This window comes from Corvus kubaryi, unplaced genomic scaffold, assembly GCF_017639235.1.
Source record: "Corvus kubaryi isolate FWS band 111438036 unplaced genomic scaffold, C.kubaryi_AGA036_p1.0 37398, whole genome shotgun sequence".
Classification (NCBI taxonomy): Eukaryota; Metazoa; Chordata; class Aves; order Passeriformes; family Corvidae; genus Corvus; species Corvus kubaryi.
Window position 1 is genome coordinate 54738927 of NW_024581137.1, and position 19855 is coordinate 54758781.

At 48.2% G+C, this 19855-nt stretch overlaps 3 protein-coding genes across 6 annotated transcripts in view; 2 read left to right on the forward strand and 1 right to left on the reverse strand.

Annotated features, from left to right (window-relative positions):
- LOC121671589 (mitogen-activated protein kinase kinase kinase 3-like) overlaps positions 1-7694 on the forward strand; it is a 75948-nt gene extending 68254 nt beyond the window's left edge. For all 4 annotated transcript variants that reach the window (XM_042043557.1, XM_042043560.1, XM_042043558.1 and 1 more), the window contains 3 exons: positions 2817-2946; positions 3512-3689; positions 4927-7694. In XM_042043557.1, coding sequence (XP_041899491.1) covers positions 2817-2946; positions 3512-3689; positions 4927-5155 — 537 coding nt within the window. In that variant the 3' untranslated portion in view covers positions 5156-7694. The remainder of the gene's footprint in view (positions 1-2816; positions 2947-3511; positions 3690-4926) is intronic.
- An 885-nt stretch (positions 7695-8579) lies between these two features.
- On the forward strand, positions 8580-18739 carry ACAA1 (acetyl-CoA acyltransferase 1). Its single transcript, XM_042043556.1, has 12 exons — positions 8580-8861; positions 9750-9843; positions 10103-10160; positions 10971-11050; positions 11494-11536; positions 13242-13340; positions 13749-13829; positions 15433-15623; positions 15712-15891; positions 16658-16713; positions 17199-17344; positions 17635-18739. The coding sequence occupies exons 1-12, from the start codon at positions 8595-8597 to the stop codon at positions 17708-17710; spliced, it is 1371 nt and encodes a 456-aa protein (XP_041899490.1). The 5' UTR covers positions 8580-8594; the 3' UTR covers positions 17711-18739.
- Positions 18586-19855, reverse strand: part of DLEC1 (DLEC1 cilia and flagella associated protein) — a 33461-nt gene continuing 32191 nt past the window's right edge. The window contains exon 38 of the mRNA XM_042043552.1: positions 18586-19711. Within this exon, the coding sequence (XP_041899486.1) occupies positions 19603-19711 (109 nt within the window). The 3' untranslated portion in view covers positions 18586-19602. The remainder of the gene's footprint in view (positions 19712-19855) is intronic.

Here is a 19855-nt window from a genome sequence, read left to right on the forward strand (position 1 = left end):
ATCCAGCTGAGCTGCTGTACAGCTGATGAACTAAACCAAAGCAGTGGATGCATCCCTAAGGCTTGGGAAAGCGTAGGATATGAGTCAGATGTCATGGTGAAGCCCCTCAACATGCACTGGGTGAAATGAAAAGCCTTGCAGGCAGGTTTTAGGTTTGAATCCTGAAGCAGGGTGTGTTCATAGTCTGGAATCTGAGCTTGGTGAATGTAGGACGTGATCCAGATCCTGCTCCAAACACTGTGGCCTGAGCCCATCCTTAAGTATTTACTGCAAATCCCTGCAGGAAAAGCTAATAGTACAACTGTCCACCCACAGCTGTCACCAATTATTTGTGCCTTTCAGCACATGTGTATTAAAAGCAGTGTTACTCACTTAGAGCTCTCTGTTGAGGACAGAGCTTTTCGTGGGCAGTGTTATCCTCTTGTGCAGGAGTGGCTTCAATTTGTGGCTTTGCTGATACAGGATGAAATAGCCATGGGGAAAAAGATCAGAATGTTTTGAGGGAGTTTAAGCAGGGGCTGGGAAATGTACACGGATGAGTTGAGCATCTCTTTGTGTTTGGGAGCTTGTGAATTACATCAGCTATTAGACTGATGGTGTAAAACAGCATAATGGTATTTACATTGCTGGAGGATCTGTTCTCCCAAGTCCCTCCTGTCCAGCTGGATCTTTTCCCCAGAGTGTTGGAGAATAAACCCTTGTTTATACAGAGATTTGTAAGGTCAGAAGGGACAATTAAGTCATCTGGTTGCAAATAATTTTGGTTGTTAGTAAAGATGCCAGAGGCTCTCCGAACATATCCTGCATGTGAGTGATCAGGTGGACTTCCATGCCTCTGAGTCCCTTCCAAGCCCTGTCCTCCCTCTATCCCTGTGGGCATCTCACCTTCAGGCCCTTCCACAAGGCATGGACCCAGAGGAGTAAATCCCAGGAATTGCAGCAATCGCCTTGCTGCTTATTCCACGGCATGCCAATGTTTGTTAGCAGCCAGGAAACCAGCATTTGATGCTGGGGCAGTGTCCAGCAGGGCTGGAAATTCAGTGTTTGTTTTTTTAAATGATAAAGCCGAGCTCTGACCAAATACAGATTGACTTTGCTGCTGCAACAACAGCTCATTTCACAAAAGCAGCTCAGGGCTCTGGTTTCCAAGGCCAGTGGAAGTGAGGGAGTTCCCAAACTTTGCAGGACAGCACCTCTGCAAAGCTGGGTCTGGCCAGGCTTCCAGTTTAGGACAGTCAGCTTGGTAAAATCTTCACAGGGCCAAGTTTGGGTGCACCCTTAGCCTGCCATTCTTATGATGGCACCCATTTAATAGCTGACTCTGTAGTTTCTGTCCTCCCCATAGATTATTTTTTTTATCTGTGCTTGGAAAACAGAATGGTCCATTTGACCACAGGCCTCAAGGAACCTGTTTCCCCTTCTTTGTTTGATGTCCCCTCATCAGGGTGAGCAGGGGCAGGATAAGAAATCTATTTTGGTGGTGGCGAGGGAGCATACCCTGCATACAAATTGTACAAGGGGGTCATTTAGAGCATCTCAGGTTGCTTCAGCAGTGCTCAGAAAGGAAAAGGAGAGGCTTATCCACAGGATCACCACCAGCCTCAAAAGAAGCCAAAACAGTAGCTGGGCAGAGCTGCAGCAGAGATGGGTGGATGTGGAAAAGCTAATAGAGTTTGATGGGCTGGCTTGGAGCAGAGCAGCCACTATTCCCAGAACAGGACTGGCAATCTTGGGTCAACCCTGGAGCTGCAGGATAGGCAGAAACAGGATGAGTTTCCCCTCCCACTTCCCAGCTAACTTTGAATACTGGAGGTAAGAGCTGAGTGTGAACCCCAAATCTGCCTCTGGTTCACCTCTGCTAAAACCCAGCTCTGGCACAGTGAGACACATCAATTTCCAAGTAGCCTGAAAATACAGCTGAAACCAGGAGAATGATAAATATCTTCACCCCTGCTTCATTTCCTCTTTGATCAATACAGTCAAACCAGTTTGAGCCTGCATGCCTGGGTCAGAAATTCAAGGACTTGCAAATGGGTGGTCTTGTTGGAGCAGGCCCTCGTGGGGCTGGCTGTCCCTCGTGGCTGGAGGTGCTCCTTGCTGTGCAAAGTTTTGGGAGGAGGCTTTCAAAGACTGACTCATTATCTTGGCCCTGAAGAACTGGCTCCCTACAACTCCCTGAAAGCAGATTGTAGACAGGTGGGAGTTGGTCTTTTCTCCCAGGTAACAAGTGATAGGAAAAGAGGACATGGCCTCAAGTTGCACCCGCAGAGATTTAGACTGGAACAATTTCTTCACTGAAAGGGTTGTCAAGCATCAGAACAGGCTGCTCAGGGAAGTGGTGGAATCACCATCACTGGAAATGCTCAAAACCACACGGTTTAGTGGTGGGCCTGGCAGTGCTGGGTTAATGATTGGAATGGATGGTCTCAGAGGTTTTTTCCAACCGTAAAGATTCTATGAATCTAATTAATCTAGTTGATACTCTCATTTGAGTTGGAATTCCTCATCAGTTTGGTCCTTCTCCACGAGCTGTCGGTGACACCCCTCCAGCCACTAGAGGGGGAAAAAGGTCTGTGGTGTTGGCAGGAGGAAGCTCTGACAGACACCAAACCATTCCTTCATCTCCCCAGGGACCTGGGACACGAGGACAAGTCTTCACTCTGTTCAGCACTTAGTGGATTTTTGCTGTTTCTACAAAGAAGGGTTTGGGGTTTTCTGAGCTGGAAAATAGAATGGTCAGGAAGGTTTAAGAAGTTCCTGTGACATGATGGTTCCTCTGGTCCTTAGGGTTGGTGTGTGTTGTTTCTGTGCAACAGGGCTCAATAAAGGACCAGCTAAAAGCTTATGGTGCTCTGACCGAGAATGTCACACGGAAGTACACCAGGCAGATCCTGCAGGGAGTCTTCTACCTACACAGCAATATGATTGTCCACAGGGATATTAAAGGTGAGTGGGTGGTACAGGGAAGCTCCTTGTTAGCTTGTGTTTGTTCAGCCCAGCCTCCCCCTGCCCCAGCACAGATCCTTGTGCTCAGCACAGCACTGGGATCTGCTATTTGAAGTATTTCTGCCCCTGCCCTTCACCGGCTTGAACCATGAAAATCTTGAGCAAGAGGCTGAAACCAAAATTTTGTGCTGTCTTCTCTCTCAAGGGATTATTGTTAACTGCCCTCACATGTCTGAAAACCTGGTGTAACACAGCCAAGGACTGAGAGGCTCTGGCATTTCGAGAGGCCTGAGGCTCCTTCCTGCTGTCTGTGGGTGGGCAGGATGATCTGTTGGCCCCCATGCACTGCTCATTTTTGGGAAACCTGCTGAGTGAGGGGATGCTGGTGGGAGTCAACCCTCTGGGAGAGCAGCTGCCTTAGGAGAGAAGGATTTATGCGGAGTCCAACCCACCACAGCCCTTTGGGCTCCCTCCTGCCGGGCTCTTTGCCTGTGCCCTTCCTGCTCTCCTCACTTCAGGTTGCTGCTTCATCTCTTGGGGGTCTTGTCTTTGCTTTTTACCCCAGGTGCCAATATTCTGAGAGATTCTGCTGGAAATGTGAAACTTGGAGATTTTGGGGCCAGCAAACGCATCCAGACCATCTGCATGTCTGGAACAGGGATTAAATCTGTCACGGGAACACCATACTGGATGAGCCCGGAGGTTATCAGTGGAGAGGGCTATGGAAGGAAAGCTGATGTGTGGTAAGGAACGCAGTAAAATCCCCACCACTGCTACTTAAATCAAACAATCCTTTTGGGAGGCTGTAATGGGAGCAACGGGTGTAGCTAGTAGTGGGAAGCAGTGCAAAGGATGGAAAATAGGAGATACATGGTAGGATCAACTGTGCAGATATCCAGAGGGAATGTGTTGTAGCTAAATTCCTATAACAGGAGCACTCAGAATCACAGCTTGCTTTTGGAAGCTCTTGTCTTGGGTGAGTCTCACATCCAGCTCATCCCCATAACTGCTTTTTAATTCTGGAAAGCAGGTTGACAAAAAAGGTCACTAAAAGAGCTGTTGAGTTTTGTTGGCCCTGACTTTGGGTTCACTTAAGCCCAGCTCAGAGGATCTTCAATGGCTTTCCCAAATCTGCTGCTGGATGTTTGCATGTGGCTCAGGCACAAAGACAACCAAAATCATTGGCTGCTTGTGAATGTTTTGATCTGTGGAGGATGACAGATGGAGCCTGGAAGAGTTGGGGTAACACTACTAATCTTCCCAGTATATGAGGAGGAAGCACTATCTTCACAGTGTGCTTTCCATTGGGTGCCCAAGCAAAGAGGGTCAACAAAAAATAATCCTTCCAAGAGAACCCTCTTTGGGTGGGAAAACCAGAAAGTCCTTAGCAGGTGTCCATGTACCCTGCACCACCTGCTCTGGCTGATGGGAGGGGAATGTGGTTTAACTTTTTAGGATCAATTATGAATGGAGGTGGCAGAATATCTCTGCCAAGACCAGGACTCTTGAGCAAGCCTAGGGAAACCTCTTGGGCTCTTTGCTGCTCATCCCACGTGTTCCTTCCCAGATTAAGTTGGATGTAGGCAAACATGTTTCATTCTCTCTCAGCTTCCTGGGGAACTACATGCTGTTGCTGAAACTGTGCTGTCTGAACCTGTGCTTGGGTTTCCCTTTAGGGGATGCTCCAGTGAGCTTTTAAGAGACTTAGCATCTGCCACTTAAGGTAGGCAGAAAAGCCACCAGCTTTAATTAAAGCAAGGCTTCTGTGTTCACTCCTGCTATGGGAGTGGAAAGTCCAGTGCCAAGGACCTGTGTGCCCAGGGAGCTTCAGGGGACTGGACATACAAGGGACATGTGCCCGTCTCCTGCAGGTTTGCTCCCTGCACAGTCCCTTTAGGCAGGTGCAATCCCAGAGCTGATTAAACTCGAACTGCAGGGCCACCGCCCCAGTCCCTCACCCTGTGCTTGGCGTTGTTGCAGGAGCGTGGCCTGCACCGTGGTGGAGATGTTAACGGAGAAACCACCCTGGGCAGAGTTTGAGGCCATGGCGGCGATTTTTAAAATCGCCACGCAGCCGACCAACCCCCAGCTCCCCGACGGCGTCTCCAGCTCCTGCCGCAACTTCCTCAAGCAGATCTTCGTGGAGGAGAAGCGGAGGCCGACGGCCGAGGACCTGCTGAGACACCCCTTCGTCAACTGCGGGCTCTGAGCCCTGGCAGCGGGGATGGGAAGCACTGGCAGGAGGGTCGGACCTCACCCAGGGCTGTCCTGACAGTCCCTTCTCGCTCGTTGCTCCTCGGCCCCCGCCGCGTTGTTGGATTTTCAAGCTGCGCTCGGGACTGTTGGCGCCGGGAATTCAGAGCGAGGGATTTCCGTGCGGGTGCCGGACCACGTAACCTCCCTGCCGCCAGCGGTACCGGGGCCGTCCCCCTCGCCATGGAACTGCTCTCTGGGGGGAAGTGTGGCAAGCGGGAAATGTCCCCCCCCAGCGCGGCGGCGGTGCTGGCAGCATCCCCGGGACCGGTGGGGGAATCGGATGTTCAGTGGCCATCACCACCTTTCGCAGAGGAACAGACAGGGCCTTCAGCCAAGCCGGAGGAGATGATCCTCAGACCACAGAGTCGGGGGGACCTGGGCGTCCCCGTTCACAAGGGGACCACCCCCGCTGGAGCAGCTGGCGGCTCCGGCGGGGCGGCGTTTCACACTGTCCTGTGCCTTACGCGGTTACAATCAAGGAGTGATGCTCGGCTCGGATCTGGTGTGAGGATGCAGCAGCCGTGTTGACTTTGCCTTGGCGCGTGTGTGTGTGCGTGTGTGAGTCTGGGAACAAGGGGGTCTTCTCGGGGTGCAGGAGGTCTGTGCCGGGTACACCCGCGGACGGATGCCCGGGACCCCTGCCACGGGCTGAGGAATGGTCAAATGATGATGGTGGTGTTTAAATGCTGTCGATGGCAGGGCTGAGCAGCAGCCAGGTTGTGTTGGGAGCCATTGGGATTCAGGTGTGAGCTGAAGGGAATCTCAGCAAGGACGGCTCTGCTCACAGCCACAGTTCTGCTGAGCCGTGCCTGTGCTGCTGCGCTGGGGCTGGAGAGATGCCATCGTGTTCTGGAGGTGAAGCTGCAGGGAGAGCCCAGTGGGTCTCTGTAAAACCCAAAAGAGTGCCTAAAATTAGGCAGAGAGGACTGGTGCCTCCTCTTCCGTGCCTTGTGAGCCATCCTCAGGTACAGGGAAGGGGAGCATCACTTCCATGGTGGTGCTGAAGGGAACAGCTGCAGGACTGTGGAGCCTCAGACTGGGAGAGTGGAGCTGCAGCAGTTGAGGGCTGCTGGAAGCAGATTTCTTCCTGCAGTAGGCTTGAAGTCGTAGGAGAAAATGGGCCAGTCAAAAGTAGAGCTGGACTACAGTCTCTGACCAGCACTACCCCACTGGAAAACCTGGGCAGGAAGTATGCACAGAGTCCCTGGAAGCTAGTTAATTAATTAATCAATCAGACCTTGGGGGGTTTTGGATAAATTAGTTGCACCATCCCACCTCCCCCTTCTCTGCTGCATTAGCCGTTTCCACTGACTCAGCAAAGGGTTAAAAAAGCAGTTACCAGGAGGTTCCGTCCTCAGGCCAGTGTGTCAGACACAGGTTTATTATAATGCTGGTTTTCAGTGAAAATGAAAAGTGTTGCTTAGACTTAAGAGGAAAGTGAAGAATTGGTTGTTTGTGTGAAAACATCCTTGAATTCTTCCATGAGGAAGAGATCAAGACTTTGCACCGCTGGTGTGGCGGTGGGAGCGTGTCCGTGTCCTCAGCTCTGAACAGAGAAGCAAGGTTTAGGAGGTTGCCCAGAGTAGCTGTGGATGTCCCGTTTCTGGAAACATTCAGGGTCAAGGTTGGATATTGCTTGAAGCAACCTGGTCTGGTAAAGTGTCCCTGCCGATGGCAAGGGGTTGGAATGAGGTGAGCTCTAAGGTTCCTGCCAACCCAAACCATTCGAAGATTTCATGATTTTAAGAATTACTTCAGTTTTTAAAAAAATAAACACTGTGAGTATGAGAGCAAATTAAAATAAATACCTAAAAGAATTCCTTATAAATTTGCCTGAAAGCTACAGGGGCTGGTTACTGCCCAAGCCGGGATCCAGGGAAGTTGGGATCTGGTGGAGCAGCACCAGGGGTTGTGTGTCAGTCAGCCATGGTGGTGATGGGCAGCTCCCCATGGGAAGGGGAAAAAAGTCTCCTTTTGCTGAGGGGAATGAAGAATTTTATTCTGTGAATAGGACCAAATCCATCAGTCTGGTCAGTACTACGGGATGGATGGAAGCAAACACAAGGGAAAAAAAAGAAAAATCAGTGTTGCCTGGGAATGGGTTTGGCAGAAGAGGGTAACAAAGTGTGTGTTCACCAAAGCTAAAAAAAAAAAAAAAAAAAAATCAAAACCATTTTTATGCTGTTTTCTCTTCTTTCATTGAATCTGGTTTGGGTTTTCTCAACCTTTCAGTGGTGGGTGGGTGTTTTCCTTCTTTGCAAAGACTTGAGAGCCAAAGGGGGCTCCTGGCTGCCCCAAAATGCTCTCAGGGGCCTCATACCACCTAAATCCTCCCATGGATGGATGTGGCTCGTGTGTGTGTGTGTGTGAGTGTGAGTGCGAGACACTCCTCAGGTGCCTTTGCCTTTCTGGCTTGTAAAACCCTTGCAGTGTTCTGATGTACAGAATGGAACTAGGAGAAGTGAATGGAATTATTCTGTTATGTAAAGTCATTTTCTGTTTGTTCGGTTTGTTTTTATTTTATTTTGCCTGTAGCGGGCCGTGCGGCTTTCCCTGCGCACTGCCGCGTATCCATGGAGAAATGAATTCCTTTTTGGGGGGCGGACTGGAGCAGGACGTTGGAACAGGCTGTCCAGGAAAGTGGTGGAGTCACCATCCCTGGAAGTGCTCAAAAGGCATGTGGATGTGGCATTTGGGGATGTGGTTTAGTGGTGAACGTGGTTGGACTTGATGATCTTGGAGGTCTTTTCCAACCTTAATAATTCCATGATCCTCCATTTCTATTGCCTGTCCCCTGCTCACCAGTACAGCCCCTTCCCAGCAGGGCAGTCCCCAGCATGGGTGGGGGGCACAGGGGGCACTTGGTGTGGCTGTCCTGGGGGCAGTGGGGCCAGGGAGTGACAAGAAGTTGATGGTTCCCCAGGATTTCTGGAACAAATGGATCTGTGCAGTTCTCTGACCTGATGGGCTCTGCATGTCCCTTTGTCCTGACATCCCGCCTTGGACTCTGAATGCACAGGCTTTTGTGCTTCTAAACCTAATTTTAATTTATTTTTATTTTAAAATTTTGGAGTTTTTTTCTTTATTTCCTCTTCATCCCCCCCCTTCCCTCATTTGTCCCTCTTTTCTCTACCCTTTTCCTTTTTGCTTTTTTTCCCTTTCTTCCTTTTTTCCCCCTTTTCCCTGTTCCCGTTTTTCCTTTTTTCTTTTTGTTTTCCCCCCTGCTTTTTCCCCCGTTTCCTTTTGTGTTTTCCTCCTTTTCCCTTTCTTCTGCCCCCTTTTTATCCTTTATTTTCCTTTTCTCTTTACCGTAGCCGGTTTGTTGGGCTCGGGGCCGGAGCGCGGGTTAGCCCAGGGGCGGGGCATGCAAATGAGGGGGCGGGGATTTGCCGATGCCGCGGCCTATCCCACCGTTATATGCAAATGAGGGGGCGGGCCCACGCGAGCGAGCCAGCCGGGCCTGTGACAAGATGGCGGCGGCGGCGCGGCGGGCGCAGCTGGTGCTGGGGCACTTGGCCGGGGCCGCGCCGGCCTCGGGGGCCGCCCCCAGGGCCGTGCCCTGTGCCGGGGGTTCCCCGTCGGCCCCCAGCCCCGACGACGTGGTGGTGGTGCACGGCCGCAGGACCGCCATCGGCCGCGCCCGCCGCGGCGGCTTCAAGGTACGGGCTGGGGGGTCCTGCCCGCCTGTCCCCTGCGGAGTGGGGTCCCACAGGTGCTGGACAGCCCCACTGGGAAAGGGGTGCCCCCCTCCTCGCCTCCCCTCCTCGCACGTCCGGGTGCTGGACCCCTGCTTGACCCCCAGACACCGCCCCGGAGCTGTTCTGTTCTGGAAGAGTTTAAATCCCAACGTTTTATGATGGTTTTAATGCTGGGGGTGCGTGGCCCAGGTGTGGCAGCGCCAGTGGCATCCCCCAAAGGAGTCGGGCCTTGTGTCGAGGGGTCCCCAGCTCCCCTCGCAGCCCGGGGACCGCCACAGTCCGCTGTCACCTGCCCTGTCACACGGAGCAGCCGCTTTTCAAGCGGTGTGTCCCTCATCTGCACAGCTTGGCACGGACCTGCCACCCTTCTGGAACCTGCTTCTCCCTGGGTGGCATCCACAGAGTCCTGGGCCAGAACATGGTGCCAGGATGACCCCAAAGGGTGCTCGTTCCTTGCCATCCTAACAAACGGGTCTCATGCTGGTGGTGCTTCCCACCAGCTGAGGCATCACCCCAGTTTCTTTCACAAAATAAATGGAGGGGCTCCATTTGCTGGGTCTTGTCACATAAATCTGTAGTTGTGTGATTTTGAAGGCCCTGCAGAGCATGTTCCTGTAAAACCGAGGTAGGTGAGAAAGCAGCATGTGTGTTACAGTGCTTGAAGGAAACCTGGGATAAAAACACGCTGGTAATTCTGCTGTGGTAGGAAAACAACGACCACCATGAGCTGAGAAGTGGAGTAAAGCTGCTTTAGCACCATATGCCAGCCCTCTGAAGTGGTCTGAGACTGAACTGGTCACAGGGCACTTACTGGTGTTCACCGGTGGTGCTGATCCCCTGTGCTTTTAGGACACGACACCTGATGAGCTGCTGGCTGCTGTGATGACAGCTGTCCTCCAGGATGTTAACCTCCGTCCTGAGGTACTGGGAGACATCTGTGTGGGTGAGTGACAGCCTCTGCCCAGTGAAACTCCTGGTGTGGACAGCTGTGTGGGACAGGCTCCTCATGTCCTGTGGGATACTCACAAGTCTGGTGAGGCTGGAAGGGGTTAGCATGTAGCATTCGGTTTTCACGCCTGTCCTGTTGGTGGTGGGGCTCTGATCTGGTGCTGGGCAGTACCAAGCTGTGGTGATGGGAACATCCCTTCAGTGCCTGTGAGGGGAATGCAGCCAATTGACTGGAATTGTGTCTTTGCTCTCAGGGAATGTGCTGCAGCCTGGAGCTGGCGCCTTGATTGCAAGAGTTGCACAGTTTCTAAGGTAAGCTCTCAACCAGACTGAAGTTCTTATTCTCCTCCTTGGGCCATGGAGCAGAACAGGGTCAGAGGTTGCAGTGAGGCTCATGCACTCCCAGGAGTTACAGCAAATCACCTTTTGCCTAGAAACTGGACTTTGATCGAGCGCTTGGAGAATGCTGAGGGCAGAGGGACGGGGAGGAAGGTGAAGCTGTTTAATTTGTTTGTGCTGCTTGTGTTGGGCCTCTGAAAGGGATGTGATGTTTTGTGGGCTCCCATCTGCATCTGCTGCCTCTCTGCACTGCGAGGCTGCACTTCTCTCTGCTGTGTCTGGTCCCAGAACCATGGATGGGCTCAGATCTTTCTGGCATTGCCCAGTGTTGGTCAGTGGCTTGTACTGAGCTGGATCCCAGATTCCAAATATTTCAGCCAGTTTCTGTTGCTGTTGTTCCTTCTGTCAGTCACTGCACAACTACCGCTTTAGAGAGGTGCAGGCACAGCCTGCCATAATTAGGAATATTACAGAGCTTTTCAGGGTTTGTGGCCTGGGTCAGAGCTCAGGATCTCCCAGGGAAGGCCCTCCTTACAGAGGACGTTCTGAAGACAGACCCATAGGGAAACAGGACTTGGAGCCACTTGCAAATGAAGTGTGGAAATTACCTCTGAACTTTGCTTTCCCTTGGTGCAGGACCAAATAGATCAAGAAATGGATAAAGTGATCTGCCTGGAACTTGAGGGTTAAAGTCTAATCAAGTGGATTAATGCATTCTTTAGAGCTTTGGGTTGTTGGTTTGTTTCATCACTGAGTCTTTGCCAACACTGTCTTGTTTTCCAGTGGTATTCCAGAGACAGTGCCATGCTCCAGTGTGAACCGGCAGTGCTCCTCGGGGCTACAGGCCATTATCAACATAGCTGGTAGGTGTTGTGGGCACTGGCATCAGAGTCAATGCCTGCCCCAACCCAAGGGCTCATTCCTTTTGTCCTCTAGTCTCTCTGAGCAGTAAAACAATGATAATGTCTTGTGCTGGTGGGAATTTTCAGTGTGATGTTAGCTAAATACTTTTCTATCCTCGAGTGGCTGAGCTAATCCCTAGAGAAGTAACTTGGTTTTTTGGGGACAAGTTCTACCATCACCTCCATATCAGGCAGCTTCCAGAATGGTCCTTCCAGTTTCCTCTGGCCCTGTGTTAGTCCTCAGCCCCATCAGCTCCTTGACCTGGCTCTCACTCTGGCAGGCAGGAGGGTGAGGAAATGCCCATTTGGCTGTACTGGCTGCTCAGGTGTTTGGAAACTGCAGCTGGGCTGGAAATGCTTTTGCTCCTGATGACAGTAAGAATGTTTATGCACTGCTGTTACAGGTGGCATCCGAAGTGGATCATATGACATTGGCTTGGCCTGTGGGTAAGGAAGTATTTTCATAGTGCTTGCTTAGGCTTCCTGAAGGTAACACTCTGTCCCTCTGCAATAGCTTGCCATAATTAGCTTTTTAGCTAATCTCCAATTAACTAGTCTCTTGAAAGACCAGTAGCTCTCTTGAATGAAGAAATTAATGTCCTACCTGTGCTAATGAGTGTTCTGCAGACTTACAGGATGTGTTCTGTGCTGTCAGACGAGCTGTTCTGTGCTTCAGTCCTAACATCACTAGCAGTGTTTATTTTTTGGAGGATTATGTAAATGCTAGGTTAGTTTTTGGGGGAATACTAGTGACCACATACACAGTGACTTCAGAAGAATAAGTGAAAAAAAAGCTATTCAGTAATCCTGAGGCTAAAATACTGGGTTTCTCTTTTTTTATACCTTGATGGTGCTAATCTTTCATTACTTATTACTGCACACAGTTATCCTTTAGTCCTTAGTCAAAGGTTTGTATTTACAACTTCTCAGCACCTGCACACACACATTGAGCAAGATAAGGTGTTGAGAATGCTCTTCCCTTCCCAGACTGCTGCAAAATAAAGAGCTCAGTGGGACAGGTGTGTTCCTCTGCTGTAGGCAGAGCACCTGGTGTGATCAACACTTGTGTAATGCTTTTGACACCTTCACTTTAACACACTCCTTTCAAGAAGTTGCTTGGCAGCGTCCACCAAGACGTGCTTAAAGGGACTGACAGACTTTGCACCCCTGGGTGTGCCAGACACTGGGTTTTGTTGTGGGAAGCTCTCTGGCCTCTGCCCTACAGGGTCCTCCATGAAGACATACAATCCATAAGTTACAAATAGCTTTTGGGAGCTGGGTTTATCCTAGGTCTTACTCTTCCACAGAGTGGAGAAACAGTGGATGACAACATAAAAGATGCTTGCTGGGGTTTCTCTTACTTAAAACCCGGTCCTGTGCCTTCCTTCAGGAGCAGATGCAGCTGAAGTCAGTGATGGAGTGTCCCATCTTAGAGCTAGTTTAAATTGCTGATAGAACTTACTACAAGCTGCCTTACTTTCTGCTTGCCTTTTCCAGGATGGTTTCTTTGTTATTTATTCTTCATGAGGGTATTTGTGTAGTGCAGAGTAGAATTCAAACCCTCTTCCCATTGTAGGCTTCATAATCTAGACTGACCTTACAAAAGCTCACAAGTCTTAAGTGATGGCTTTGTATTTCTGCAGTAAATTTGAGTATCTTTAATGTGTTAATTCATTTGTGGGTCAAAGATTGCACCCTGTGTTGCAAAACACAAATGGTGCAACTCACTGAAATGTCTTTGCCGTGGTTTGCTTAATACTTCTCTTTTTCTGCTGCCAACCTGTTCTTAAGATCTGAGCGGTATTTTTATGTCTGTTGACAATCTCACTGAAAACTCCAGCCCTTGAACCTTGGGTTTCTCATTATGTTTGAGGACAAATGTGCCAGAATCATAGCAATTCCTTCCTAGCTGGGGAAACACAAGAAATTAACTGCTGACATTGGTATCCTGTTCTAGTGAAGCAAGAACCAATTGAATCTCACAATCTGTTTTCATTTCATGATAATTCTTAAATTGATGATTAAAGAGCTTCTGCCTCAGCCAGTTCCTAATTAGCAGCCGCGTTTCTGTGGGATAATAGGAAGGCATGTTGTCAGGATACTGAGTTTTGATCAGGCTTAATGGAGCAATTCAAATTTTTCTTGTGTTTAGTGTGGAAACAATGTCCCTCAGAAGTGCAAATAACCCTGGTGATATCAGTTCCAGCATGATGGATAACCCCAAAGCTCGAGATTGCCTTATTCCTATGGGGTAAGTGTTTCCCCTTCCCACAGTTTAAGGGTTTTATAGATGCTCTGTCTCCTCAGTGACCATAGTTACAAATCAACCTGAATGTGGTGAGCTTGGAGCCATGTGTGCTGGCATCCTTGGTTGTGGTGGAAGATGAATGATGTGAAATGGGCAGAGATCACCAACTCTGATCAAAGATTTTCTTGTCTTAAGCTCAATGGCTTGTTGAGCAAGGAGAATGGATTTGAGCCTCATTCTGGTTCTGGATTTGATTCTGGATTAGCTTCTGCCAGCAGTTCTAAGTTGAGAATGCAGCAGTTGGCTTTGAGACTAAAGCCATTGCTTGTACCTCATGTGGTCTTAGTAGAAGCAAACTGCAGCTCCATTAGATGTGTCCTTGGATTAATTCTGTGATGCTTTTTTCCCCAGAATAACCTCAGAAAATGTCGCAGAGAAGTTTGGAGTTTCCCGGAAGAAGCAAGATGCCTTTGCCTTGGCTTCCCAACAAAAGTAAATGCTTGTTTTGTTAGTCTTTTTGGATTTTTTTATTCTTTTAGTTAAGAAATGTACAGCTGCAAAACACACTGCTACTTCCTAGTGAAGTGCAGCCTTTGTGTTGCCTTCCAATCCTTAATAGTGAGCAAAGAGGCTTGAGGGTGTCAGACTGAAATTCAGTGCCTGCGCAGGGTTGTGTGTGAGGAGGGGGCGGGAGTCCAGAGCTGTACTGGGATTGTGTGACTGACGTCACACAAATACCACTGGGCACACAGACCCTGAACAGTGAGTGCTTGTCTCAGCATCCAAAGGTCTCTGCCCATGGCAAGGGGGGTGGAACTGGATGATCTTTAAGGTGCCTTCCAGCCCAAACCATTCTGTGTTTCTATGATACAGCCTCAGGGAGGTTTCTGGAATGAGTGCATGGTGAGGTATTTTCGTAGTGACTTTGGCTCAGGATCACTGGAACCTGAACGTGGGAGCGGCAGCAGAAGGAGCCTTTCCCATGAGGGAATAGTTGAGTGTGGCTGTTTGTAGAGAGCTGCTGAGCTTGTGAGAAGAGTGGCTTGTCCTTGCTGCAGGTGTTTGGCTCTGAGTGAGCCCAGTCCTGCCTCTGATAACCTTCCTCTTGGGTTAAATCACTGCCAAAGTCAACTGACCCCGGAATCCGTGGGGCTGTATTGGCAGAGCAGTGGCAGGTGATAGGGTAAAGTTTCTGCCATCAAAGAGTTAAAATTGCTTTCAGAGCTCTGTTTAAGCATCAGCCCGGTCCAGTTATTTATCTAACACAGGAAGCCACTGCACAGGGTAGTTAACCTTTAAATTCCGGCCCTGCTGCTCAGGGAACTTGGCATGCCAGCCTTTCTCACTGCCATGGAACTGATAACCAAAAGGGTATGTGAATGTGATCCTCACGCTCACATGAGGCAAGTGACTTTCTGGCCTTGGTCTCAGGATGTCTGTGGTGTTACTGACCTGTCCTTCAGCACTTTGCTCTAATTCTCGCTTACCTGGGAGCATTGAATTATTTTCATTTTATTGGTAAAATTGCAAAGTGATGAAGGGGTAAAACAAGCTTTTAGTCTCCAATTTGTATTCTCTATGAAGGATTTACCTCTGGAAGGTAAATCTTCTAAACCAACTCCATTTGGAAGGCTTTTAAAATACCTTGTTGATAGGAAAGATTAAATCTGTGTGGCTTGAGCTAATTCTGGTTTAATTGTATTCTGCCAGGTCATGGCAGTTGTTCACTATTGCTAGTTCAGGGTTCATTTATTTTCTTACAGTTGTGATGTGACTGTACCCCTGGACAAATAAAACTTCATGTTGGGGGCTGGTGGTGGTCAGTCAGGCACAGAGGTGTTGATGAGAACAGAAAGGGGATCTTGCTCAGAAACGAGTGATCCTGTGACCCACATTTGGAGACAATGCCCGTTATGTTGATGTAGAGGTAAAAAGTTTGTCTTCCCATGAATGGAAATAAGAATTTGCTTGTTGTCTTGACCACCACTCAGTGATGATATACCAAATTCCACCTTAGTTCATTCTCTGTCTAACTGGTGTCCTTCTACAGTTCACCTCCAAAATATTTTAACCTTTCATACTCGTTTTTTACCAGAGCAGCAAAAGCTCAGCAGATGGGACTGTTTAAAACTGAGATTGTTCCAGTGAAGACCACTGTTTCAGATAATGATGGCAACAAGAAAACAATCACTGTGCACCAAGATGAAGGGATTAGGCCCTCCACAACGCTGGAAGGCTTGGCAAAGCTGAAACCTGCCTTCAAAGAGGATGGAAGCACTACAGCAGGTGAGCTCAGCTGTTACATTTGTGTTGTTCCTCTGGTTTACCTGCCTTCACTAGAACAAAAAGGATGTTAACAGGTCTCTTCCAACAGGGAATGCCAGCCAGGTCAGCGATGGAGCAGCTGCTGTTCTCCTGGCAAAACGCTCCAAGGCAGCACAGCTGGGGCTGCCGGTGCTGGGGGTGCTGAGGTCCTTTGCTGTGGTGGGGGTGCCACCCGACGTGATGGGCATAGGGCCAGCTTATGCCATCCCTGTTGCTGTGGAAAAGGCAGGTGAGAACCACCTCTCATTCGGGCAGTGCTTGACACAAGCCAATCAGTCTCCCTGCATGGAGATTTAAGGTTATATTATTCAAGCATGTGCAGCTGTTGGAACAGTGAACTTAAATCCAAAACGTTAAAAGAGGTCCTGCCTCAGGTTGTTGCAATGCTCTTCCCTTGTACTGGTGTGTAAATTGTCATTCACTCACCTTTGAGAAGCTCAGGAGTAAATCCCTGCACAGGCTCAACAAGAGTTGACATGTGGTAAGTGATTGTGTGTTCACTTAGTGCTGTTTTCTCTTCTTTATTATGACCGATGTGTTGGGGGGTGGTTTTATGTTTGGTTTTTAATGTTTTTTCTCTCTACAATTTTGTCATCTTACGTAGGATTTTTTCCACACTCATTGGGTTAAACAGCTTTTATAGCTGATGAGCTGATTTAGCCTGGCCTGGCTACAGTCACATGCCCACCTGCAGCTTTATCTTTCACTCTCCAAACACCCTTCAATCCTTAATCCCTCTGCAGAGAAATCACACTTAATCTGAGGAAATTTAGCAGTCAGTGACACAATGCCATGAACTGTGATGTTTTGCAGTCTTTAGACACTGCTGTACATAAACTTGTTCAAGTGTAGATATCCCACATGGAGCTGAGGTTCTTCTTTTTCAGATGGAGTAGAACTGGAATTCATAGAGGGAGGCTGTCAGGCAATTACTATCTGATACAGTCATGAGGCAAAAATACCTCCTTTTAATTCCTTACTTTTCTGGCCCATAGGTCTGACTCTGAATGACATTGATATATATGAAATTAATGAAGCCTTTGCAAGCCAGGTGAGTGAGCATCATGTTTGTGTTGCTGCATTGCTTGGCAACTGAATGTATTTCAGCTTGGTCTCCAGGTTAAGATTTTTAACTTGTTCCACATATTACATCTTCAGCCAAATGTTAATAACATGTGCAGACTATTTTCCTTTTCCCTCAACTAAAAATGAGCAGGGCATTGCTTATACAGCTTAATATTAGGAAAAAAGAAGTCCACTAAATAAGAATGTAGTTTTTGCTATTGTACCCTCATACCAACTTGCAACATTTCACCAGGGCTGTGATTTATTGTCAGGTTGTCTGTCTGAATGTGTGTGGGCTCAGTTTGAGATGAAGTGGACAGTTTTAGCTCACTTCTCTGTGCCTTGGATCAGTTCCACTCCTTTCCAGCGAGAAGGATGGTCTAGCTGGAGTAAGGCCTCTGAACTAGAGGAGGAGAGCTGAGAACTACAAAGGACAAGAGCATCTCCATGAAACCATTCCTGTCTTTCCAGGCTGTGTACTGTGTGGAAAAGCTGGGCATTCCCATGGAGAAGGTGAACCCCCTGGGAGGAGCCATAGCACTGGGACACCCCCTGGGCTGCACTGGTGCTCGCCAGGTCGTCACTTTGCTCAATGAGCTGAAGCGTAGAGGGAGGAGGTGAGTGCTGAGCATCAGTGTTGGCCTCACACCTGCTGGGTGTGCACCTACCACGGGCTCAGGGGTAACCACTTTGGCTTAAGCTTTCCCCATCCCTTGGATGGGGTAACCATCCATTTGGGTGAAGCTTTCTCTATCCCTTGAATGCCTTTGAAGCTGAATTCCCTGGGTCTCTCCTAGTGACACAGGAGAGTCCTGGACAGCTCAAATTTATTGTATTCTTTATTTTTATTCTTTTTACCTGGATGATGTAAGCCTGAGCTGTCTTTTCCACATGCTCTCTATTTCAGAGCGTACGGAGTCGTGTCCATGTGCATTGGAACTGGCATGGGCGCCGCGGCTGTGTTCGAGTACCCGGGGAAGTGAGCTCCAGTGCTGACAGAACAACACCACAGCTCACTCTCTGCCTTCCCTGGTCATAGCAAGTGATTTGCACTGAAATCAAGTGGGTTCTGGGATTTGTTACTAGATCTACAAATTTTAGGCAGAAATTGTGAAGTAGAATTAATGGTACAGCTCTGCTAAGAAGGTGAGGAAATGCAAAACTGGCACTTGGCTTCCTGACATAAGAAATTAGCTCATCTGAAATTCAGTTACAGGCCCTGGTATGGTGATTATGAATGAAGATTTTTAATTTAATTGATCTCTTTATTCTGTGAATATTACCAGAGAGAAGTAGTTCATGGAACAGTGTTTTTGTACAATAAATTGGCAAAAAGGGTTACTCAAAATGAAAACATCAGTCCACATGAAAAGTCTTTTCCAGCATTTTCTTAAAAGGTTTCACCATTTTGCAAGAAGTTTAAGAGAGTTTGTTTTGAAGCAAAGACATCCTTGCCTTCACAACTGTATGTCCTAGCCCAGTCAGAAGTTGTCTGTGTCTTAAATTGTCCCTACACTGGGGGAATGGGCTGGAGCTCGCTGCTGGTGGAGCTGCTCTGAAGCCTCCAGTGGGGGAAAGTGGAAGGACTGGAATGTAATTTCCACAGGAAATGCCTGAACAGAAAGGTTCTGTTGGATTGCTAGATGCCAGGAATTTGGATGTGGCCATTCCTTCTTTTACAATACATGTCTGATTATCAGTTTGTGTGACTCCAAGGACAATCTTGTGCTTAGTCATATTTACTTAAATAACATAAAGCAAATTGCAGCATTACATTTACTGCAAGCATTACATGAACATCAGTGACAGCTCAGTCCTTCAGTACTAATACAAACATGTTCTATCTTGTGTCTTTTTGTCATCCCTTATTTCTTCTCTTGTCTGAACAGGAAGATCATTGAAACTCAGCTTGAAAAAGAAATGTACTCATTGCTGGTTTAAATTTGTAACAAACTGAAGTTCTTTGTCCTGACTGTTGTTTTTGCACTTAATACAATTGGGTTCTTGCAATACATTTGTTTCCTTTTTATGATGATTGTTAGTTTGAAGGTCGTGATGAGTTGGAGCTCTTCAATATTTTCACAATCCTATGCTGTAGCCTGTCTCACCCAGCAATCACACAGGCCCTATGTTAGAGCCAAAAAATGGAATTATTTAGAGGGGGTAAAGAGGCATTAACAAAAGCCTTTTTGTTTAATGGGAGTGGAAGACTTAACAGACTCAGAAGTGGGAATTGCAGCGACCTTTAGCTAAAATAATACTAAAATAATTTAAAGAGAAGTGTGAGTAAATGGGAACCATGTGGGGGGAAAGAATGAAAAGGAAGAAGGGTTCCTCCCTCTGTCGCTGAAGGGGATGTTCTCAAGGCCCAAGCATGATGAAGCACACAGGTTGGTAATTTTCCAAGGAGACCAGGGAAAGTTTGCTCTTCCCCTTTTCATGTAAGGCACTGAGAAAACAGCCTGGGGAATGCTGGCCGATTCACCAGTTCTTGCTTTTATTATGTGTCCATGTCCATTTTAATGTCAAACAAATAAATGAGGCAAAACAAAAGGTACTTTAAGGTATGAACAGTCTTCAGCTGTAATTCAAGGTATGCTGGGCTCTGCAAAGGGCTTTGGGCTGACTTACACAGCTGCTTTGCAGTTTAAAACCTTGTTCTGTGACTAAAGCTAAGCTTACCACAGCAATAACAGTAACAGTACGGAGTGTGATTATGACTGGTTAAGGTACCATGAGAATTTCTTTCCTCATAACCTAAATTTTCATTCTGTTAAAATTCGAGTCCCTACTAAAACAGAGGAAAATACAGGCTCAGCTGCTGGCACATCTGCATCCAACCCGTTACCTTGACATTTGTCCCACATTGTCTTGTTTAATGCACCTTCCCACGGTGCTTTCCTCGCCCTCTGAGGTGCAGCTTGCAAGGCTTCTCTTCCAGCATTCCAGAAATGGTCACAATAGCTTCATAGTCAGTGTTGTTCCTAAAATGCACAGCAAAATGTTCAGTTACAGCTGTGTGCAGTCCTGTCTTTAGAGATGATTTTGTGGAGAAAAAGGGGAGAATGGTGTCCTAAGAGTGACAATCTCACTTCATAGGGCTGTGTCCCACGGGTACAGTACATGGT